General features: G+C 39.7%; 1 protein-coding gene across 2 annotated transcripts in view; it reads right to left on the bottom strand.

The window, feature by feature from the left end:
• Window positions 1-19,557, bottom strand: part of NOL4 (nucleolar protein 4) — a 246,512-nt gene extending 226,955 nt beyond the window's left edge. Inside the window, exon 1 of one of the 2 annotated variants that reach the window (XM_074944423.1) lies at window positions 17,514-19,557. In XM_074944423.1, the coding sequence (XP_074800524.1) occupies window positions 17,514-17,780 (267 nt within the window). In that variant the 5' untranslated portion in view covers window positions 17,781-19,557. The remainder of the gene's footprint in view (window positions 1-17,513) is intronic. The other variant, XM_074944422.1, reaches the window with a different exon arrangement.
• Between the last annotated feature and the right edge of the window lie 423 nt (window positions 19,558-19,980).

Raw genomic sequence — 19,980 nt, 5'->3', positions numbered from 1 at the left:
ACAGGAACGGTATTTTCAACAAGAAATCTGGACTGTACCTAGTTTAGAAACCGTACAGACCACGGGAATGAAAAGGGAAAATAAAAGCGGCTAAGCGACAAAGTAAAGCCCAAGATGAGGCTGCTTTGGCTGTAGGCAAAAATTAAGAGGTGAACAAGGTGCCGAAGAGTGAGGTGTATCCCCCCCGTTAACTGTGAAATAAAAGCACTTATTTACCGTGCCGGCTATAGGGGGAGGGGAGGAAGAAATGTCTTCCAATTGCTAAACCAGTGGCAGATATATGTATTTCTCAGTTCATTATATCCACGAGTCATAGTCATGCATAATGAATGTTTCACAGGTAAGAAAAAATAAAAGTATTCCCATTAATTTCAATTGATATTTTAGCCATCACAGATATTTGTCTATGGGAATTTCAGTATTTTTTCACAAGTGAGGGTTGAGATGTTTTCCTCTTACTGCATGATTGGAACAAAGTTTAAATGGCTCCAGAAAATACATCAATATAACAAACAAAGGTTTGTTCGCAATACCATGCTCAAAATACAATAATTATAACACTCCCATTTTTATTTTATACACAAAAAATTAACCACATTGAAATTTGATAATTGTTCCTGAATCACGTTCCTACTTCTGGTAATATCTATGCAGATCTTAGAGTCATTTAAAGAACAGATAGGATTTAGCTTTATTTTAAATGACAAAATGTTTATACCTGTAAATAAAAAACTTGCAACATGTAACCTTAGAGAATAGTACTAAAATTAAATTCGAGGGGGTATGTTAATGCCAAATTGAACATGCAAAAAGTTAGAAAATTCAGTTACTGTTCCCACAGCAACTATAGCTTGGCCCCAGCATACACATGACAGATGTAATATTTGGGGGGCTGTGCTGTTAAATATATGTTTTACTAGGACTAAGTTAATGTTGTGGTAGTAATCTTAACCTTTGAATTTCCTGCAGGACTTCTCTCTTACTGCCAGTATTTTCTTAGTCTTGTCTGGGTTCACCATTAGCCATCCAGGTGTAAATTTTGAGTAAATTATTGAGAATGCTGAGAGATGGTGCGGTTTACCTTTGACATAAAGAGATGGTGTTGCCTATATACTATTGATACTTTAGCCCATGTTGTTTCACCAGCTCTTCCAGTGGTTAAAAAATAGATGTTGAATAACAGGAAGAGATAATTGATCCTTGCTGAATAATATGGGGGAGAGGAATAGTTGCCCATAATGATCCTCTGGTTCAGTTTGAGAGAAAGAACCTGAACCATTTAAGGGCATTCACCTTTGAGGTTTCTTTTCAGGATGGGCGTATTTGGTATCTAGTGTCATAGGTACTGTACAGCATGAGGAGTACAGATGTATTTTCTTTCTCTTTTGGCAGGAAAAGATCTTCTCCCTACTTTACAGAAGCCCTTAGCACATGGCCAGGGAGCCACGACTGACTCAGCTGCACGCAGCAGAATCCTAATCTGCTTCCAGAGAGTTCCACGTGTGAATAGAATCACTGTAAAATGGCTCAAGCCATCTGTGATATGGAAGCTGGGTGCTCCTGAAAATCTGACCCTGTATATTCTTTAAAAAGTAATGAAAGTGCTGACACCCAAATACTATTGTGGTAATGTGTAGTATTATGAGCAAGTTACTGCCATTTGTATTACCATCTAGAATTTTTAGAAGTATTAGTGCCCAATCCTGCTTCTGTTGAAATCAGTGGGATTTTGATATTGACTTCAGTAGGAACAGGATTTGTTCCTAAAAACAGTAAATTTCAGATTACAATGGTACAGTATTGTCATACAGTAATTCCTAAATTCAGTCATTCTGGCCTTGGAAATTTGATAAAATTAATATGCAAATGATTTCAACTAAACTCAGCACATTTACCATATTTCCACTCTCATCATGTACAAAATTTTGTTTAGATAAATAATAAGACAGATAAGTTATTGCTCCAGATGGTAGTGGGTGGATTGGACCTAATAGATTCTCCAGTTAATTGATTTTTAAAATTTTATTTTAGAGTAGCCTAGATTTAGAAGCCCATTTCTAGATCTCCTCTTGTGTGCAGCTTAGGCTGCATCTGGTTATTCACGAAAATAATATGCTTTCCAATCAGAGATTAAAAAAATTTAAATGCAGGCAACATGGTGGTTCAACTAACTAATGTTACACAAGCGTACTGATCCTACTACCCATAGATGATACATACATTTGACTCTTAGCTCCTGTAGTTGCGCTGGAATGCAAAATTAGAAGCAACAGGCCTCAAGGTCTGTAAGTACAGACAGTGTAAAAAACCAAAAATATATGGCTTTTAGTAAATGACAGTCGGCAATTGCAAAGGCAAGACAAGAACTGAAGAAGAAAATGGGTAACACAACACATATCAAATGGACATTACTGCTATTATCTAACTGTATCTGAACATATTCCTAAACTACAAAGTGGTACATAACCTTGTGTAACCTATCACTTAAATCACCTTCTGTGCCAAGTGACTGCAGGACAAGTAATGTGACGCCAATTTTTAAAAAGGCTCCAGAGGTGATCCTGGCAATTACAGACCAGTAAGCCTAAGTTCAGTACCAAGCAAACTGCTTGAAACTATAAGAAAGAACAGAATTATTAGACACGTAGATGAACATGGTTTGTTTGAGGTCAACAAACGTGGACAAAGATGATCCAGTGGATATAGTGTTCTTGGACTTTAAGAAAGCCTTTGACAAGGTCCCTCACCAAAGGCTCTTAAGGCAAGTAAGCAGTCATGGCATAAGAGGGAAGGTCCTCTCTTGGATCAGTAACTGGTTAAAAGGCAGGAAACAAAAGGAAGGAATAAAATGGTCAGTTTTCAGACTGGAGAGAGGTAAATAGTGATGTCCCCCAGTACTGGGACCAGTGCTGTTCAACATATTCATAAATGATCTGGAAAAATGGGTAAACAGTGAGGTGGCAAAATTTTCAGATGATATAAAATTACTCAAGAAGTTACGTCCAAAGCAGACTGCAAAGAGTTACAAAGGGATCTCACAAACCTGGGTGACTGGGCAACAAAATGGCAGATGAAATTCCCTGTTGATAAAAGGCAAAATAGTTGGAAAACATAATCCCAGTTATAGATACAACATGATGAGGTCTAAAGTAGCTGTTACCAGTCGAGAAAGAGGTCGTGGAGTCGCTGTGGATAGTTTTATAAGAATATCGGTTCAGTGTGCAATGACAGTCAAAAAAGCTAAGAGAATGTTAGGAATCATTAGGAAAGGGATAGATAATAAGACAGAAAATATCATAATGCAACCATATAAACCCCTGGTACACCCACACCTGGAATGCTGTTTGTATTTCTGGTCACTCCATCTCAAAAAAGATATATTGGAAATGGAAACGGGCAACAAAAATGAATAAAGGTATGGACTGGCATCAATGTGAAGAGGGATTAAAAAGACTGGGACTGTTCAACTTGAAAAAGACAAGAGCAGATATGATTGAGGACTATAAAATCATGAATGGTGTGGAGAAAATGAATAAGGAAGTGTTATTTACCCCTTCACATAACACAAGAACCATGGGTTATCCAATGAAATTAATAGGTAGCAGGTTTAAAACAAAGAGAAGGAAGTACTTCTCCACAGAATGCACAGTTAATCTGTGGAACTCATTGCCTGGGGATGTTGTGAAGGCCAAAACTATAACTGGGTTCAAAAAAGAATTAGATAAGTTCATGGAGGATAGGTCCATCAATGGCTGTTGGCCAAGATGGTCAAGGATGCAACCCAATGCTCTGGGTGTCGCTAGGCCTCGGACAGCCATATGCTTGGACTGGACAACAGTTAGTTAATTGCCCTGTTCTGATCATTCTCTTTGAAGCATCTGGCATTGACCACTATCAGAAGACAGGATACTGGGCTAGACGGATCATTGGTCTGACCCAGTATGGTCATTCTTACGTTCTTAAAGTATATGTCATGTTTATATTCAGGTTTGCACATGTATGTAAAGAAAAAACTTTTGAGTATTAGCAGCAAATATATTCTAGTTAGCTATGATGATGGGTGCTACGCTCATGTTTAAAATAAATAATACTGCATTGTTGAGTAATAAACTGTACTTAGAAATAAGATGTGGCAGCATTCATTGTTAGAAGGGCAAATTTCTGCAGAAACAAAACTTTAGTGAAAAATGGAAAACTTAATTTTCCCCTCATTTTCCAAATATTTCCAGAGGTTAGGTAGTTGATAATTTGTGATTGCTCCATTGTATGCTGGGCTTCATAAACTTTGAGGCTAAACACCAATAGCCCAAAATACGGAAAACTTCCTTACTTTTTACCTCATTTACTTCATAACTCATTACCTTTATTACTATTAATCTGAATTTGGTACTGTTTGCCATTGGAGCTGCTGTTGCAAAAGCTGTGGAAGAGGGAGAAGAGAAAGCTTTTAAAATAAACAGAAAAAATGTGTGGGAGGAGAATGTTTAGTTGGAAAGGTGAGAAGGGGACGTAACTAGGTTTCATTTGCTTCGATGTAAGTAGAGTTCAAAAGTCTAAAGCCAATGAAACATTCTCCAACTCAGACCCTCTCGAACAATCAGCGTGAGGATTTTCATAAATAAGAAGTATACACTTTATTGTGATTAGCTGAGACAATTACAGTAGAATATGTTATAAGCAAAGAGTAAAGGCCATATTCAAGAGTAGTGTGAGCTAGTGCAACTCAGCGAGGTCACTCTGAAGATTACATCAAAGCTAAATTTGCCTGTAAGTGTGCACTGAAATGAATGACATAAAATCAAACCCCTTTAACCATGTGGTACATACATTTATTAGACAATAGCCCCTCACATTGGAATATTTTATGGCAAGGTAAGTAGGGTAATTATAGTTTAATGTTAAAAAATATAAGGAATTTTATTTTAATAAATTAGGTTGACACCTTGCTTCACTACCCAATCTACCACCAGCACTCATTGATATCAATGGACTTATGCATGGAGTAAGCATGGTATACTACTCAATAGGTGAACTTCACCCCCAGGCAGAGGATCAGTACTAGGCCTATTCATCACTAAAGACCTACAAAAGACCTCAAAGTAGAGTGCATAATCCTTGTGCTATGAAGTTGTTTATATGCTTGTGATGGCCCTCTCCCAGTGCTGAATTTGACCCCATGCAAATAAGGGTGGCAGAATTGGGACCTTAGTAACAGCTGACCCAAATTCATCTTCTTCCCCAACTTCTTACAGTTACAGTTCCTTAATTATTCCATATGTCCTCCTCTGGCTTGCTCACTGCTCCTACTAAGTGAGTTTCATTTAAAGATTAATGAGTTGTTATAATGTAAACAAATACATTCCACTTTATTGCTTACCTTCAAACTGCAATGGATGGTGCTAGTTGTTAATTAGTTAAATGCTTATATAAAAAAGTACATACGTTGCTAATATTACATTTCAATATTTATGAAAAACCAGTTTTTTATAAATATAGAAAAATCAGTAATTACCAATAGAATTATTTGGTAAAATTCCCAGATAGATAAATAATTATCAGAAAAGCCTTAATCTATTACAATTCTAGAATTTTTGTTTAAAAAAACTTCCTAATATTCTTAAACATGAAGCTAGCTCACTATCTCCTGTTTAAGAGCACATTTTCCCACTCTTTTTTGAAAATAGTCTCCATGGTTAAAGTAGACAGAGATGCAGCTAAAGTGGTATTTACAGTTGCACTACTTCATTATCACACTCCTGATCCTAAGTCCAGGTGTATTCTTTGCAAAATTAGGATGTTCTGGAGAGAACAACATTGGTATTTGCTACACAGAAAAGCAGGTAGGGGGAAAGAATGTAGTATTTTATTCAGAGGTCATAGGTGGCAAGTTATATGGGCCTGTGGTGCCCATGCCCCTCCAATATTCAGAAACATGGGCCTGGCTCCACCAACGTTTGGGCTTAAATTTCAGAGCCATCCTGTTCATAGGACGGACTGAGGCAACCGCCCTGGGCCCTGCACTTTGGGGGACCCGGCGCTTCATGGGGATGCAGGATCCAGGGTGGCCTGGAGGTTAGCAGGGGGCCTGGTGCTGGCAGCAGCAGCAAGTGACCGGTCCCAGCCCCTCCACCCCACCTTTTCCCGCCCCGCCTCTTTCTGCCTCTCATCTGCCCTCTCCCCGCCCCCATTCCACCCATTCATCAAGTCCCCTGCCCTGCCCCTTTCTGGCTTCTGCCCCCTCCCCCGAACGATGCCATGAGCCAGTGGGCCAGAGCAGGCTGGGGCCGGGTCGTTCACTGCTGCTGGTGCCAGGCCCTCCACTAACCCCCCAGGCTGCCCTGTACCCCACGTTCCCCTGAAGTGTAGGGACCCCAAAGCGTGGGGCCCGGGGTGGTTGCCCCAGTCCCTCCTATGGACGGGAAGGCTCTTCTTGGACCCGTTTGGGCACCACCAAAAATTATACAAACCTGGCACCCATGTCAGAGGTGGAAAACTTTGGTTTATATTTTTAAATATACATTTAACTCCTTAAATGCTCCATCATGAGCCAAAGTTTTCTCTCAGTTACACCAATCAAAACTGTCTGTAGCCAGTGTGGTTGCACAGAAGAATTTGTCCCCATATATTTACTACAAGGACAAAAGGGCAGAGTTATAGTCCCCAATGAATTTGCATTATACATCTTGTTGAAACTGATGATTCTGGAAATGAGCATAGCCTTTTAATGTTGTGTGTTCCTACAGACTTATTTTGTGTTAGAACCTTGTTGGGAAATCCTAAATCTAGGCAAAAGGGGATAAAAATGCTTCTTGGAGTCCTGTCTGCCTTTCTCAGGGTTTTGCACTGGCACCTACCACCGTAGTATCTGAGTGTAGGATCTGTTGATAGAAAGTGTGACAACTGAAGGGTTTGAATGTTTGCTCTGATTAGAATTCTTTTATACATATGGGAACAATGGCTGTAGAATTTGTTGATTTACTTTTATAAAATGATAGAAAGCTACCAGAAGAGGATATGAAAAACCATCAGTTTTTCCAGTGAAGAGAGAATAGCATGAGTTTTCTACTTACTTTCCCCCCTATTGTATATAGAAAAGTGTAATGGATATGTCATATAAACACACACCTACATCCCATATTTCCTTCAGAGACCTGGGTTATCTACCACCATGGAAAAGACCCCACACTGCCTTCTAGAAATCATCTTTCATTTGAATGAGGTAATTGTGTCTAGTGTTTGCCATTCTTTTCACAAACAATCCTGGTATGGTTTCCTGTCCTTTTCTTGTCATCTTAATAATAATTAAATAGTATTTCAGCACCAACCAGATATGCTAGCACTGCAGCTCTGCAAAAAAAGTTAAGATGGAAACAATATATATTACCATTAATCAGAGTTGGAGGAACATCTGCTTTGAGGGGGTGGTTGATCATAAACTTTTTGCCCGAGTCACTATCAATGTCACTGTGGATTGATCCACATAGGGTATTGCCAGAACATTACAGCTAACACCTCTTTTCCTCCTCTAGACTAATATCACTTCAGAAACAAATACATAGGAACTGCCATACTGGAACTGACCAAAAAAAGAAAAAGAGTACTTGTGGCACCTTAGAGACTAACAAATTTATTTGAGCATAAGCTTTCGTGAGCTACAGCTCGCTTCATCGGATGCATGCAGTGGAAAATACAGTGAATTTGAGCATAAGCTTTCGTGAGCTACAGCTCACTTCATCGGATGCATGCAGTGGAAAATACAGTGGGGATATTTTCCACTGCATGCATCCGATGAAGTGAGCTGGAGCTCACGAAAGCTTATGCTCAAATAAATTTGGTAGTCTCTAAGGTGCCACAAGTCCTCCTTTTCTTTTTGCCGATACAGAGTAACACAGCTGCTACTCTGAAACCTGGAACTGACCAGTGATCCATCTAGTCCTTGTTGCCATGGCAGCCTATACAACATGTTTCCAGGGAAAATAGTAAAATAAATCCCCAAACAAAACATAATATACCAGGGCAAAATTACACAGTACTATGCCATGGAATGATTTTATTCGCTAACCTCAGCCAATATCAGCATACGTACATGAAACCTACTAGCTGAGTATTAAACCTACTAGTAGAGATAGATTTGAAATGAAAAAATGAAGGAGGGGGCCCGCAGCATTCAGCAGTGAAAAACCCAGACCACAAGAGACGGAAATGGAAGGGTGCTGGGAGTTTATGAGGAGCTACAGGTTAGTTATAGATTTGTCTAATAGTCCTTCCTTTTATTGATTCTATGGGCTAGAGTGTGGCTGACCCTGGTGGAGCTCATTGGGAGAAGACACAAAGAGACACCTCCCTCTCTGCAATGTCAAGGACTGCTTCAGGTTAATGTCATCACTGATACTAGCAACCTGAAAGGAGGATGGGAGAAACAGGATGAAGGTGGGACCATGACCTTGTCCTTTGCTCTGCCCCAATCAGCAGAGCGGAACTGGCACAAAGGGAGTGCAGGTTGCACCTCTCCAAAGAGTACTGGGAGCTGCCACTTCACTGTATAATCCACAGTAGAAATTTTGATTGAGTCAGTCAGAATTCCTGCAGGAGCTGCAGTGCAGACTTTCTACCCAACTTCCAGAGATTTAAAGCTACAGTCTAGGCCTGTATTTGCTACTTTTTAATGTCAGTTGTCACATATTCCTGTCTAATGGAATAGGGTAAAAAACAGCATCTGACTGGCCATCTCTACATTATTCACTATCTAATGTACTCCTATCATACTTTCTTTTAATCTTTTCCTTTCAAAATTATATAATTCTAGTCATTTTAATTGTTCCTCTTTTGGAAGTATCCATGCCTTTAATTAGTTTTGTTGACTTCTCTGGACTTTTTAAAATCTCTTCTGTATCCTTTAGAGAAGAGATAACCAAATTGAACACATTATTAAAAGCAAGAGTATACCACTGAATTAATGAGCAAAATATGATTTCCATATTAGTCTCTATTCCCTTCTTAACACAGTCTAACAGCTTATTTTTTTACTCCTACTATGCATTAAGAAGATTGTTCCTAGATATTTTCCCTAAGAAATTAACACATAATCTAGCAACCTCAGGTGTGTCCAAAAACTTTAAATTGTTTCTTTCAATAATTAAAGGGCAATGACACACTATGTGAATTACCTTCCACTGGTCTAGAGTGAATTTCATCTGTCAGATTTCTTATTTTTCTACTCTTTATGGTACTTCTTTTTTCTCCTCCCAGTGCTCCCTAGACTTGACTAACCTAAATAATTTGCATGTCCATTGCCCACCAAATGTTGACAACCCTGCTATTCACCTATCTTCCAAATCATTATATATATTGAACTCCATTCCTACCATTATTAATCATTTCCCATGCTGAAAATAGCCATTTATTCCAATCCTTTGTTTCACATATCTTAACCAGCATTTAGTCTTTAACAGGACTTTTTGTCTCTTATGCCATCATTACCAAGGATCCAGTCCTGCTCCCACGAAAGTCAATATCAGACTCGTTTTGAGGTCAGTGGAAACAGACTCAGTCCCTAAGTTTCATCTTCTGAATTATTTTATAAAAAGACTTGACAGTCTAAAGTTATATACACTAGATCTGTATTGTGTTAACTCAACGAATTCTAACAGGCTAGAGAAATATAATTAACACTTGCAGAAGCCTTGCTGGTTTATATCAATCGTGTTATGCTCATCTAAGGACTTAACAACTCTGTAATGATTTTCTTACTGTTTCTTTTCTGGTATTGAAATATAGCTCACAGGTCTATGATAGACAAATTCTATTAACATCCTTGCCACTTTTTTATAGATTTTTGGCCACCCCCCAGTATCATAGCTGTTTTAATGGCAAATGAGAAATGTTAATATTTTAATTACTTCATTCTTTAGTTCTTCAGAACTCTTGGTTTTTTATCAGTCCTGGTGATTTACTGCCATTTATCTTGAGTTGTCCCATCATCTTTTCTATTATACCTCTATTTCTATCAGTGCCTCTGTTTCATTACCTATAAAGTGTAATCCGGTGATAGGTACTTCCTCATCATTTACAGAGGGGAAGCCTTTGAATGAAATAATTTATTTTCAGTGAAACGTCTCATCTTCTTTGATTGCCCTTGCAGTCTGGCAAAACTAGTGGCCCTACCACAGGCTTGCTGCTCCTGATGTATTTAAATAATTGTTTAATTGTCAATTCACACCTAGAGAATACAAGTCACTTCTAAAAGTTTGATTTTCTAAATGCCACTAAAATCATAGTGTTACCACAAGAGCAACTTATAATTTAGTATCAGCTTCTTGAGTTCTGTGTCTGTCTTGAGTTTAGACCTTACATAGTTTCATAGGCAATGTTGTGATAAGGTTTTTGGCTAGCAGACATTGAGATTAACCACAAAGGGTATTTCACAATGTTAGAAGTTGTAGTCTGCAGTGAGAGTGATTCAAGTATAAGTGGCCATATTCTCTGAATTTATTTATTTTTTAAAAGGAAGCCAAGGCATAATAGCATTGGTAGTCTGCTGCTAAATCAAAGAGTTTTGTGGAACAACGATTTACAAAACTTTCAGAAAGTGAATTTATTGGTAAAATTCTGGCCTGACATTTCCCAGAGGACCTCATTTACAACCTCTTAGGTGAAAATAGTTGAATGAATTTCAGCCTAGTTTCAAGTAGGTCGTTTAATAAAAATTACCAGCGTTCATATTGTACATTTATGTCTGGAAAAAAGTCTTTGCTTCAGGTGAACTCTGCCATAGATTAGATTTATTTACTAAAATGTCCACTACAGATAGTCCCTTAAATTGATATGTATTCACAGGTACAAGTTAGTGGTTCAAATGTTACATTAAATTTAGGAGACTGTCTTTAGTCCTTGTACATATATATCTCCAAATGGCAAGGTACTCAATTTACAGAACTTTGGATTAGGTGTTGAGAATCTTGTACTAATAGCCATAAAACTCACACCGAAATGAATGAAAAAATAACAAGGAGTCCTTGTGGCACCTTAGAGATGAACAAATTTATTTGGGCATAAGCTTTCGTGGGCTAAAACCCACTTCATCTGATGCAACGAATCTGAAATGAATGGGTAGGAAGTTGCCATTCATCAGACAAAGAAATGGTGACCTTTAACAAGGTTCCTTATATGTACAAGAATGCCCAACATCATTAATTGTGGCAAGTGTTCCTTGCCTATCTGGATATTTTACCTCAGTGTACCTGTTTAAAAGTGGTCTTTTAAAAGTAGATGCTCATCTACTTAAATAAGGTAAAAAGTATTAGGTGAAAAAGGTGCAAGATCAGGTTCACTCTTGCTCTTGGGGAGTAGCACAAAGTGCACAGGCATGTACCAACCTGGCCATCTGCCCTCCTTCAGGGACTTCACCAGTCAGAGGCAGCTTTATCTTCTTCTGGCAGCTCCCTAGGAGATTTGCAGAATCAATACATCCCTCAGCCACTCTAGTTGTTCTGTCAATGCTGCCCATTTTGGGAGCTGTGTTGGCCAATGCAAGCTACCCAGGAACGAAGTTTCTCTGGTGCCTTGTGCCACCGCATCCAACTTTCTGTTGCCAGGAGCTCTCCACCTAGGTAAATCTGAGCTGTAGAATCAGGAGTTTCAGTGTTCTCTTGATGTTTCCTAATCTTTCTCCACATCTACCTCCTCAATTTTCTCTTCACCATTTGTGCTGCCTCCTCTGCCAACCCTCATCAGCTGCCTCCTGCACTTTGGTGTAGGCTTAGTGCCCAAAGAACAGTGGAGAATCAAGTCCGCTTTCTCCATAATATTCCAAGCAAGTTCCAAAATTTTGCATAAATTAAACTGGCAACTTATTTTTGGAACAGTGCTTCTACAAGACATTTGCTGGAGAAAAATGGGGACCAAGAACTCTGTTACAGACTTGGACTTTCATGCCAGCTGTTGGCTCTTTATTAGGGTGGTTAATTTTTGATAAAGTGGGTGGGTCCCTGACTGTGTTGTATATTGTATGTATAAATATGTATAAAATGGAGATGTCAGTAGTGACTTTTGTTCAGATAAAGTTACACGTAAAGGAAGACTAAAATTCTTGTTTCATACGGAAGTGATTTAATTTGTTTTTTAAATTTGGCACACTATTCAAAGAACAATGGTATTTTGTATGTAATCTTAAAATAAAATAGTTTCTAATTTTACAGAGGAAACATTTACAGATGCCTTCGTTTCGAAAATTTGCTCTGTTTTTCCTCACACTATTTTGTATAGTTCTAGCTAAACAAACACAGTTACCACAAACTCCAAAATATCACAAACATAAACACACATAGATAACATCTTAAATATACGCCACTTTTGACATTTTAATTTTAATGGCATAGACATTCTCTTTATTCATGAAAACCTAATTGAGCTACATAAAAAATAACCATCTGAACTGTTTAGTTCTATCAGCTATACCCATTTTCTGATACTACCTGTATGTCTTCCTGATTCCTCAGCTCACAGAGACCATTAGCAGACCAGGAAGCAAGCTGGGCAGCAGAGGTATAGGGAGTGGGTAAGAGGAATAGGAACAGATGGAGCTGTGAAGGGCTGAGCAAAGATGTGGTTGTGAGGGGAAGGTGAATGAGCAAGACATTGCAGGATATGAGGGGTTGAGTGGAGCTTTCGAGAAATGGAGAAGCATTCAGTAGGACTATGAACAACTGCACAAGTGTACTCTGGGATAAATTACAGCCAACCTTCAACATCAGTCTCTTAATTACATTGTTTCACCTTTATATCTGTTATATTTTGGTAGTTCATTAGGATATAGAGCTACAAACATATATTTTCCGAACTCTTTTGTTCACCTTTAATACTACCTGCTACAAAAATAAAGAGAAAAGTATTGAAATGATGCTACACACTTTTAGATTGCCATAAAGTGTCCCACAAGATGAAAATAATTGAAAACACACGGTAACAATGTCAACCTCTCTTTTAACATACAAACTATTTTTTCTTTAATGTATTTTTTGTATATTAGTATTCATAACCAAAACTGCACCCATCAAATTATAAGATCAAGAAATGACTCCATGAATAGATAAATGAGGATACAGACTGGTCTACTGAACTCAATAAACCTTAATTTTTAAGCCCCTGATCCTGTAATCAAATCCATTAGTGCAGACACTTAGCCTGTTTGGAGCTCCATTATTCCACTAAGGCATATCTTCCTGTAGGGTCAGGATCTAAGGATCTAACTAAAGCCAACATATTTTTGTTTTTGAAGGAAGGTTGGTTTTACGTGCCCAAGTGGGAAAAGTATAAAAGAAAATATGGGAAAATGCATACAGAAGGCTAGACTTGATTTCAGTTATTCAATAACTCAATTGCAGTTACTGCAGTTACTCCAAATTTACACTGATATCAGAATCTGGCCCTTGAGCTTCTGTCCCTGTAGATTTCTGTACAAAGTATATTCTGCACATTGGGGCATATTTTATAATCAATTTGTAGGCAGAATTTCTTATTTAAATGGGGAGTTCTGCTTAAAATCTGATGGTATTTATTGGCCCACTATTTCTTAGCTTATTTTTTTAGCAGTTTCTAAATCTGGGAAGATTTTAGGAACCATATTTTTGCCCAGGAATAACACAAACCAAGAAAAATAATACTGATAATTAATTATTATTATTTTGTTCTCCAGTTTTTAATCTGGCAACAATTTCAGCAAAGTGGATAGACAGAATACAAGGAAACCAATCATAACAGTCATTTACACAGTTTAAAAAGATATTACACTTGTAATATTAGTTCTGCACATTCATAAGTGATTGTGGGTACCAACCATTAAAAGTATATACTAATTATTGTCAGCCATTTGGCATATTTCTCAATTTAATACTTTTATGTAATGCCTTTAAGTTAGGCATCATTTCACTGTTCTCATAAAGTGCAGCTTGGGCTCAATGAAAAAGAACATATGACAACAACAGTAACAATGTAAAAAGTAGAAGAAGTAGGATGTTCGCTGGACTGTGTATTCAAATACTTCACTGTGTGTTGTCCCACTCTGGACCTAAAATGGCTGTTTTGCAGGATGTTGTTGCTTGGTGACCTAAAGTGCATCTCCTACACCACAGAGGGATGTGAACATTCTGAGATTGATTTGTTCCTGTTGCTCTTGAGGAGACCAGGCCAGTAAAATAGAAGAAGACTACGTGTAACTATCTAAATATTCTGCTTGTTTGTATATTTAAGTTGATATTTAAAACAGGCTTGTGATTTTGGGATGCTCACCAAACAAGCAATGGGAAAAATGGACAAAACCTAGCATGTCACTGCCCATGAAATACAAAAAGTAGACCAAGCCTTAGCTACTCTAAGCCTGCAAGATACCCTTGCTTCAATTAAGTCTGCGTTGTATGTCTAGTCTGTTCCGGTTGAACCTCCCAGTTGCTATCAGTCTCTCTTTCTTTCATTAGAATCAAGTAGTTAATTAGCCCCAGTCTGTCCTCTCCCCTTCTCTCTTTCCCTTTAACGCAGCAGTAATGATGTCTAATTACCAGCAGCAGTGGATTACAGCACCATCAGGAGCAAATCTCTGTGGCTGACAGCAAAGCTGAGCAACAAACCTTAGAGCTTCAAGGAGAGAATAATTCTGAACAACGTCGTTGCATATTATTTGCTTATTTTTGACCAGTTTATGACTTTGAAGTTAAAATTGTAATTTCATCTAAGTGATGCACAGAGAGTGCTTGTGCTGGCCAGAATTACCATTGATGATTAATTGTACATTAATTACTTTTACTGTTGAGAGATCAAGTGATGGAGAAAGTTTTTACTCTTTTAGGCTTTGATACTGTTTGTGGCTGTTTCTGTGGGCAGGAGGAGCTCAAATTTCTGTGACAACAGCAAGACAAAAATGGCATAAGTACTGTAGAACCTAAACAATAGGGTTAGTTATGAATTATCATAAATGAATAAACTCTTCAATAGTTAGTGTGGATTTCACTAAATGAATGAAAGGGTGGGCTTTTGAGAGCTAAACAACAATAACTTGTAAGGGTGCCATCTGAAAACATCAGGTTACTCCTATATAAAACATAATTTTGAGTTACAGAGTGAAATCCTAGCACCATTTAAGTCAATGGGAGTTTTGTCATTAACTTTAATGGGTCCAGGATTTCACCCATAATATATAAAACAATTCCTTTTGGAGCATTCAGCATTTGGTACTCTTTGGCATATAGTAACATATCAGACAAATAGATGCCACTCTACGGATCTGCTTAAACAATGCTACTTCCCTTTGTGATTGGAGTATGAAGTTGATTGCATGTGTTTAAGTGGGGGATGACATTTGTTTTTAGTAACTGGTAAGTCGTATCTGAATGCTGTGCATACTCTTTTCTTGTTTATACTGTGAAACAGATATTGGAAACCAAACACTTAGGCAAATGGAAGTCAGTGGACGTTTTACCTGAGCAAAGACTGCAGGATCTGTTACTTAATATTTTATGTTTAATAATTCAATATAATGCAGACATACTTCAAATTTTTATGGCTGTATCATGGTAGCTCTCTTGTCCTGCTTTTGTTATGGTGCCTGGTTGGTTGTTATAATATTTATCTATCTATTGAGAGAGAGAGATACACAAATATTCATAGGATTCCAAATGTAAGCAGAAGCATTAAGACCAACATTTAATTAAAATCTCTTAACCGATAAACACATCAAGAAAGGTTCTAGACACAGGGACCGGAAAAAATCAAGAACGATAAAAAGCGGGGAGGAAATCCAAACCCTGCTGGTCTAGTAAAGATGCCAGACAATGTACAAGTTGGTGATATAAAAGAAGTGTTGTTTTTTGAAAGGCCCAGAATAGCTCTACCTTTTACTAAATCGTGTAAAAATAACGTTAGCCTTTTTATTCAGACTGTTCATTAATTTAATTTTACCCCAAAATAAGGAATTTGCTTGCAGTTCTGAACTTGTGATGAAAAGTAAACCCATAAGAAATAAAAGACCCTTCATTCAAGACACTTAAAAAAACACTGCTCCAATTAGTGGAAGAATAAAATAATTCAGCCTAGAAGTATAATTCTATTTGAGATAATTTTTCCTTTGTTCTAGGCTTGATTTTCAATTTCCATCCCAAAATATATTTGATCTACAGAGAATCTCAGGATCAAATATTAATAATCTGCTGTTTAACTCTAGAAAAGTAACATGCCATTCTCCATGTAAAGCCTGGATCTATAGGCAGACCTAGAACCCTTTGTGAATAGAAGAGGTAAGGAGGGAACATAAACATCGCTCAGAACATTCTCTATCTCTTGCCTTTTAACTCCTTTACAAAATTAAATCCACATCTATACTACCTGACCACAGTTACTTTGATGATTAGAAAGAGGACAAATATAAACTAGCACCACAAATGCCTTGATTTATTAATACTTTGAAGAAGATACTTCTACAGAATCTCCAGATTTTCCCCAGCAACACATGTTGTAATTAAACCTAGAATACTTTTCAAGAAGCCTTCTGTATTATGCCATCCAGGAGCATATTCACTAGACCAGGATGAGATTTCAATGCAAAAGAAAATATTGTTTATCAAACCAAAATGCCAAAGCAGAAATAAAAGACTGTCTGTGTTTCCATCTTTAGATCCCCAAATAAGGAGTCTAGATTCCCTGAGGTAGTTTAGAGGGGGGAAATGATATATTAAAGAGTTCGATATGCAAACCTACTTGTAGCCAATAGTTCCCATCTTCTTAAATAGGAAATTCTGTAGCTCTTGCCACCACCAAGCATAATAGCTCCTCCGCTGTTAGAACTGCGTCTAGCTATTCAGATTCAGACCCTGGGAAGGCTGGTGCTACTACTGGATGGCATCAATTGAGTTTAAGCTTTATAGCTGTGAGACTTGAGCAATCCCAGAAAGAGAAACAAAATCTACCATTTGGTCATGTGGAAACCGCTCGCTCTCTCTTTGTTGATCATCCTCTCCTCGCCTCCTTTAATAAAATAGCAACGCTCCAGATTCATCAAGGCATATCCCTGCTGCTCTGTGTCTCAGGGGCTGTGGTCTAACAATACAAAAACCCGATATCCCGGGGAAGCCCCCAAATAAAGGACCGGCGCCACAATGGGCTTTGTGCCAATAAGGATACACCGTGCTCTATCGATCGCAATAGAATATTATGAAAATGTGCCGCTGTAATCGTAATTGTGTGGCCTTTATACAATGGCAAGACACGCAACAGACAGCACACAGCCAAAGGGCCGGGACAATAGCCCACCCCAAAATAACAGCATAGAGGAAGCGGGGGCAGTGGGGTGCATGATGCCTTGAAATTAAAAGGGCCACAAAGCCCGAACCTGTGCATAATGTGACACGCAAATACAACATGGTGATGGCTTAGGGGGGAAGAGAGAAACGGGCCAACTGTGGCTGTCCTCTCTCCCACTAAAGGCTGCATTTGTCGCCATATAACAAGGAAGACAATTCTCTACTAACCGTGGTTTTGACTGGCACGTACAGCACTTGCTTCCCTCTTCCACCAGCACCATTGACCTCGTCCGAATTGCCGAGCTGGAAGCCTTTAGATTTGACCCAGAATTTAAATTTGGCATTATCCGTGGAGCTCGATTCGGAGCCATTCAAGAGCTGGACGATCCGATCGTATTTTTTACGGGTCACCGTCTTGGTTTTCCCCGAGTCCCCGTAAGTCCTGAGACACCAGTCCTGAAACTGGCGGTACATGTCCCGGTCGCTGCTCTCCATGATCTCCTACGAGACACCACACACACTACCAAACGGGCCGTGCCTGGATCTTCCAAATGTACTTTGCACCTGTTCACCTAGTCCTCATGAAAAATGCATCCACCACCAAGATGGAATGAGAGGAGGTCCCGGTGCGAGCAGATCCCAGCTGATTTTTGTTGTTGTTGTTGGGAGCAGGGGGGGATGGGTAGGGGGTCAGCAATCAATTCAGTAGTGTAGCAATGTTCTTGTTCATTTTTTTTTTAACTGTGCCGGATCACAGAAGGCAAACGGATCTCGTAGAGGCTTCTCTTATCCTTCTACTGTACGTGATCGCTCTCCAATATTGTGCAAGGCAGGACTATCCCACTGTCTCCAGTAGCGTCTACCCAGAGGGTTTTGATTTATAAATAATTAAAATCCTATCCCTTGGCTTAACAAAAAGAGAAAATAGAATATTGACTCGTATTCTTCTCTCTCATGTATCAGCTCCACCCGGCTGCACCGGGGATGGTGCAGGTGAAAAAACACCCTCCACCCCAGCCAGTCCTCGCCGCTTTTTCAAAGGGTTTTCTGTGTCTGTCCTGGAGGACCGTGCCTCTCCTAAAGCAGCCTCTGTGCAGGATGGAGGAAACACTGAAGGGCAAACTGGTCTCTGTTCCCTGGCTGGTTTTGCTTTAGATTTCTCTGCTTTGGGCATTAAAGTACGGGAAAGAAAGAAAGTTCTTACCTGTTATTTTCCTTCCTAACAAATCCCATCCACATTTTTTATATTTTTATTTTTTGTAAACGGTCTGTGAAAATTTCACTTGCTCCTACTCAGTCCCATTGAATTTCAGATGCCCTAATAGGAATTCGTATTTATTTATTTATTTAAAATCCCAGCAGATGGAGGAAAAATATGTACCAGATATGATCAGATGTTAGACCAAAGGAGAGAGATCAGTCCCAGAAGGATGTTGGTAAAGAAAAGAAGGCGGCTGTCGGTTGGTCTGCCAGTTTAATAATGGTGCTCACACATGTAGGACTCCTCTGGTCTGGGGTTTCCTTGCTAAACTGGCTACAAGGCATTGAAGTAAGTTTGCGTACGGATGCTTAATAGAACCCCCTTATTTTTTGAAGGGATCGATTTTTTTCTCTCCCTTTGGCTTTGCCACAGTTTCAAGTCACCCTTGAGATTTCTGATCTCTCCCTTTTCCCTACCACGTAACGAAGGACACCCCCTTCTCTGGTGAAAGTAGCCAAATTGTTAGCTCCTCTTGACGATCTTCCAAGGCAAATGCAGACTGCAGCTCCTCCATTCAATACCTATTTCCAATCATTAAAAGGAACCAGGAGAAGGGGAGTTCCCATCCTCCTCTCCCAGCGTCTGCAAGATCCCCTGTCTTAGACACACACACTCCCACTCTCTGTCTCTGTGTGCTTCAACCCGTCCTGCTCCTGTTCAGCTCCTCTGCTAAACGGGCGGCCAGACAAGTGCACACACATTCCTGGTCCGTTTCACAGCCAGCATTTCCCCATTTTTATATACGGGTTGGGTTTGTTTGGTTTTTTTTTTCCTCCTCTGGTCTCCAGAACGAAAACAAAGTGAAACGCCTCGGCACCCTGGAGCAGCCTTGTCCCAGGCAGGCACTTGCAAAATGGTCAGCCCCTCCTCCTCCTTCTCCGCCTCCCCGGCTCGCTCTGCTCAGTGGCTCTATTGGAAGGTCTGGCGGCGGCTGGAGCCGGGACTGACAGCAGCGGCACAGGCTGAGCGAGAGCAAAGCTCCACACTAAACCTCTCTCTCCCCCCGCCGTCGCCCGCGCGCTGATTGGCCAGCGGGACAAAAGTTTCTGTGGAGACGGCTGAGCAGCTACGTGACGGACAGAATTGTCCCATTTAGGGATCCCGGGCAGTGCGCATGCTGCCGGCGGCAGCAGGTTACAGAACGCGGGGCAGGCGGGGCGGCCAGGCAGCAAGGTGGCGCAGGGAAGCAGAGGCGGCTGCAAGCACATCCTCAGCCAGAGCCAGGTGGGGGGGGGGGGATGCAAGGGGAGGGTTTCCATGGAGATTTCACCGAGCCCCCCCCCCTCCCTTCTACACACACAGCAGATCAGCTGACACATCATTAGCTTAGGACCTAATTATTGCTTATTGGAGCAACAAATGAGAGAGAGGGCCAGCTGCAGGAGGCAGAGCGATTTTCCTTTGCACCCGGTGGACTAAGGCAGCGGTCAGCAG

This window comes from Natator depressus, chromosome 2, assembly GCF_965152275.1.
Source record: "Natator depressus isolate rNatDep1 chromosome 2, rNatDep2.hap1, whole genome shotgun sequence".
NCBI lineage: Eukaryota > Metazoa > Chordata > Testudines > Cheloniidae > Natator > Natator depressus.
Note: the sequence above shows the minus strand (reverse complement) of the source record. Positions and strands in the feature narration are given on the sequence as shown.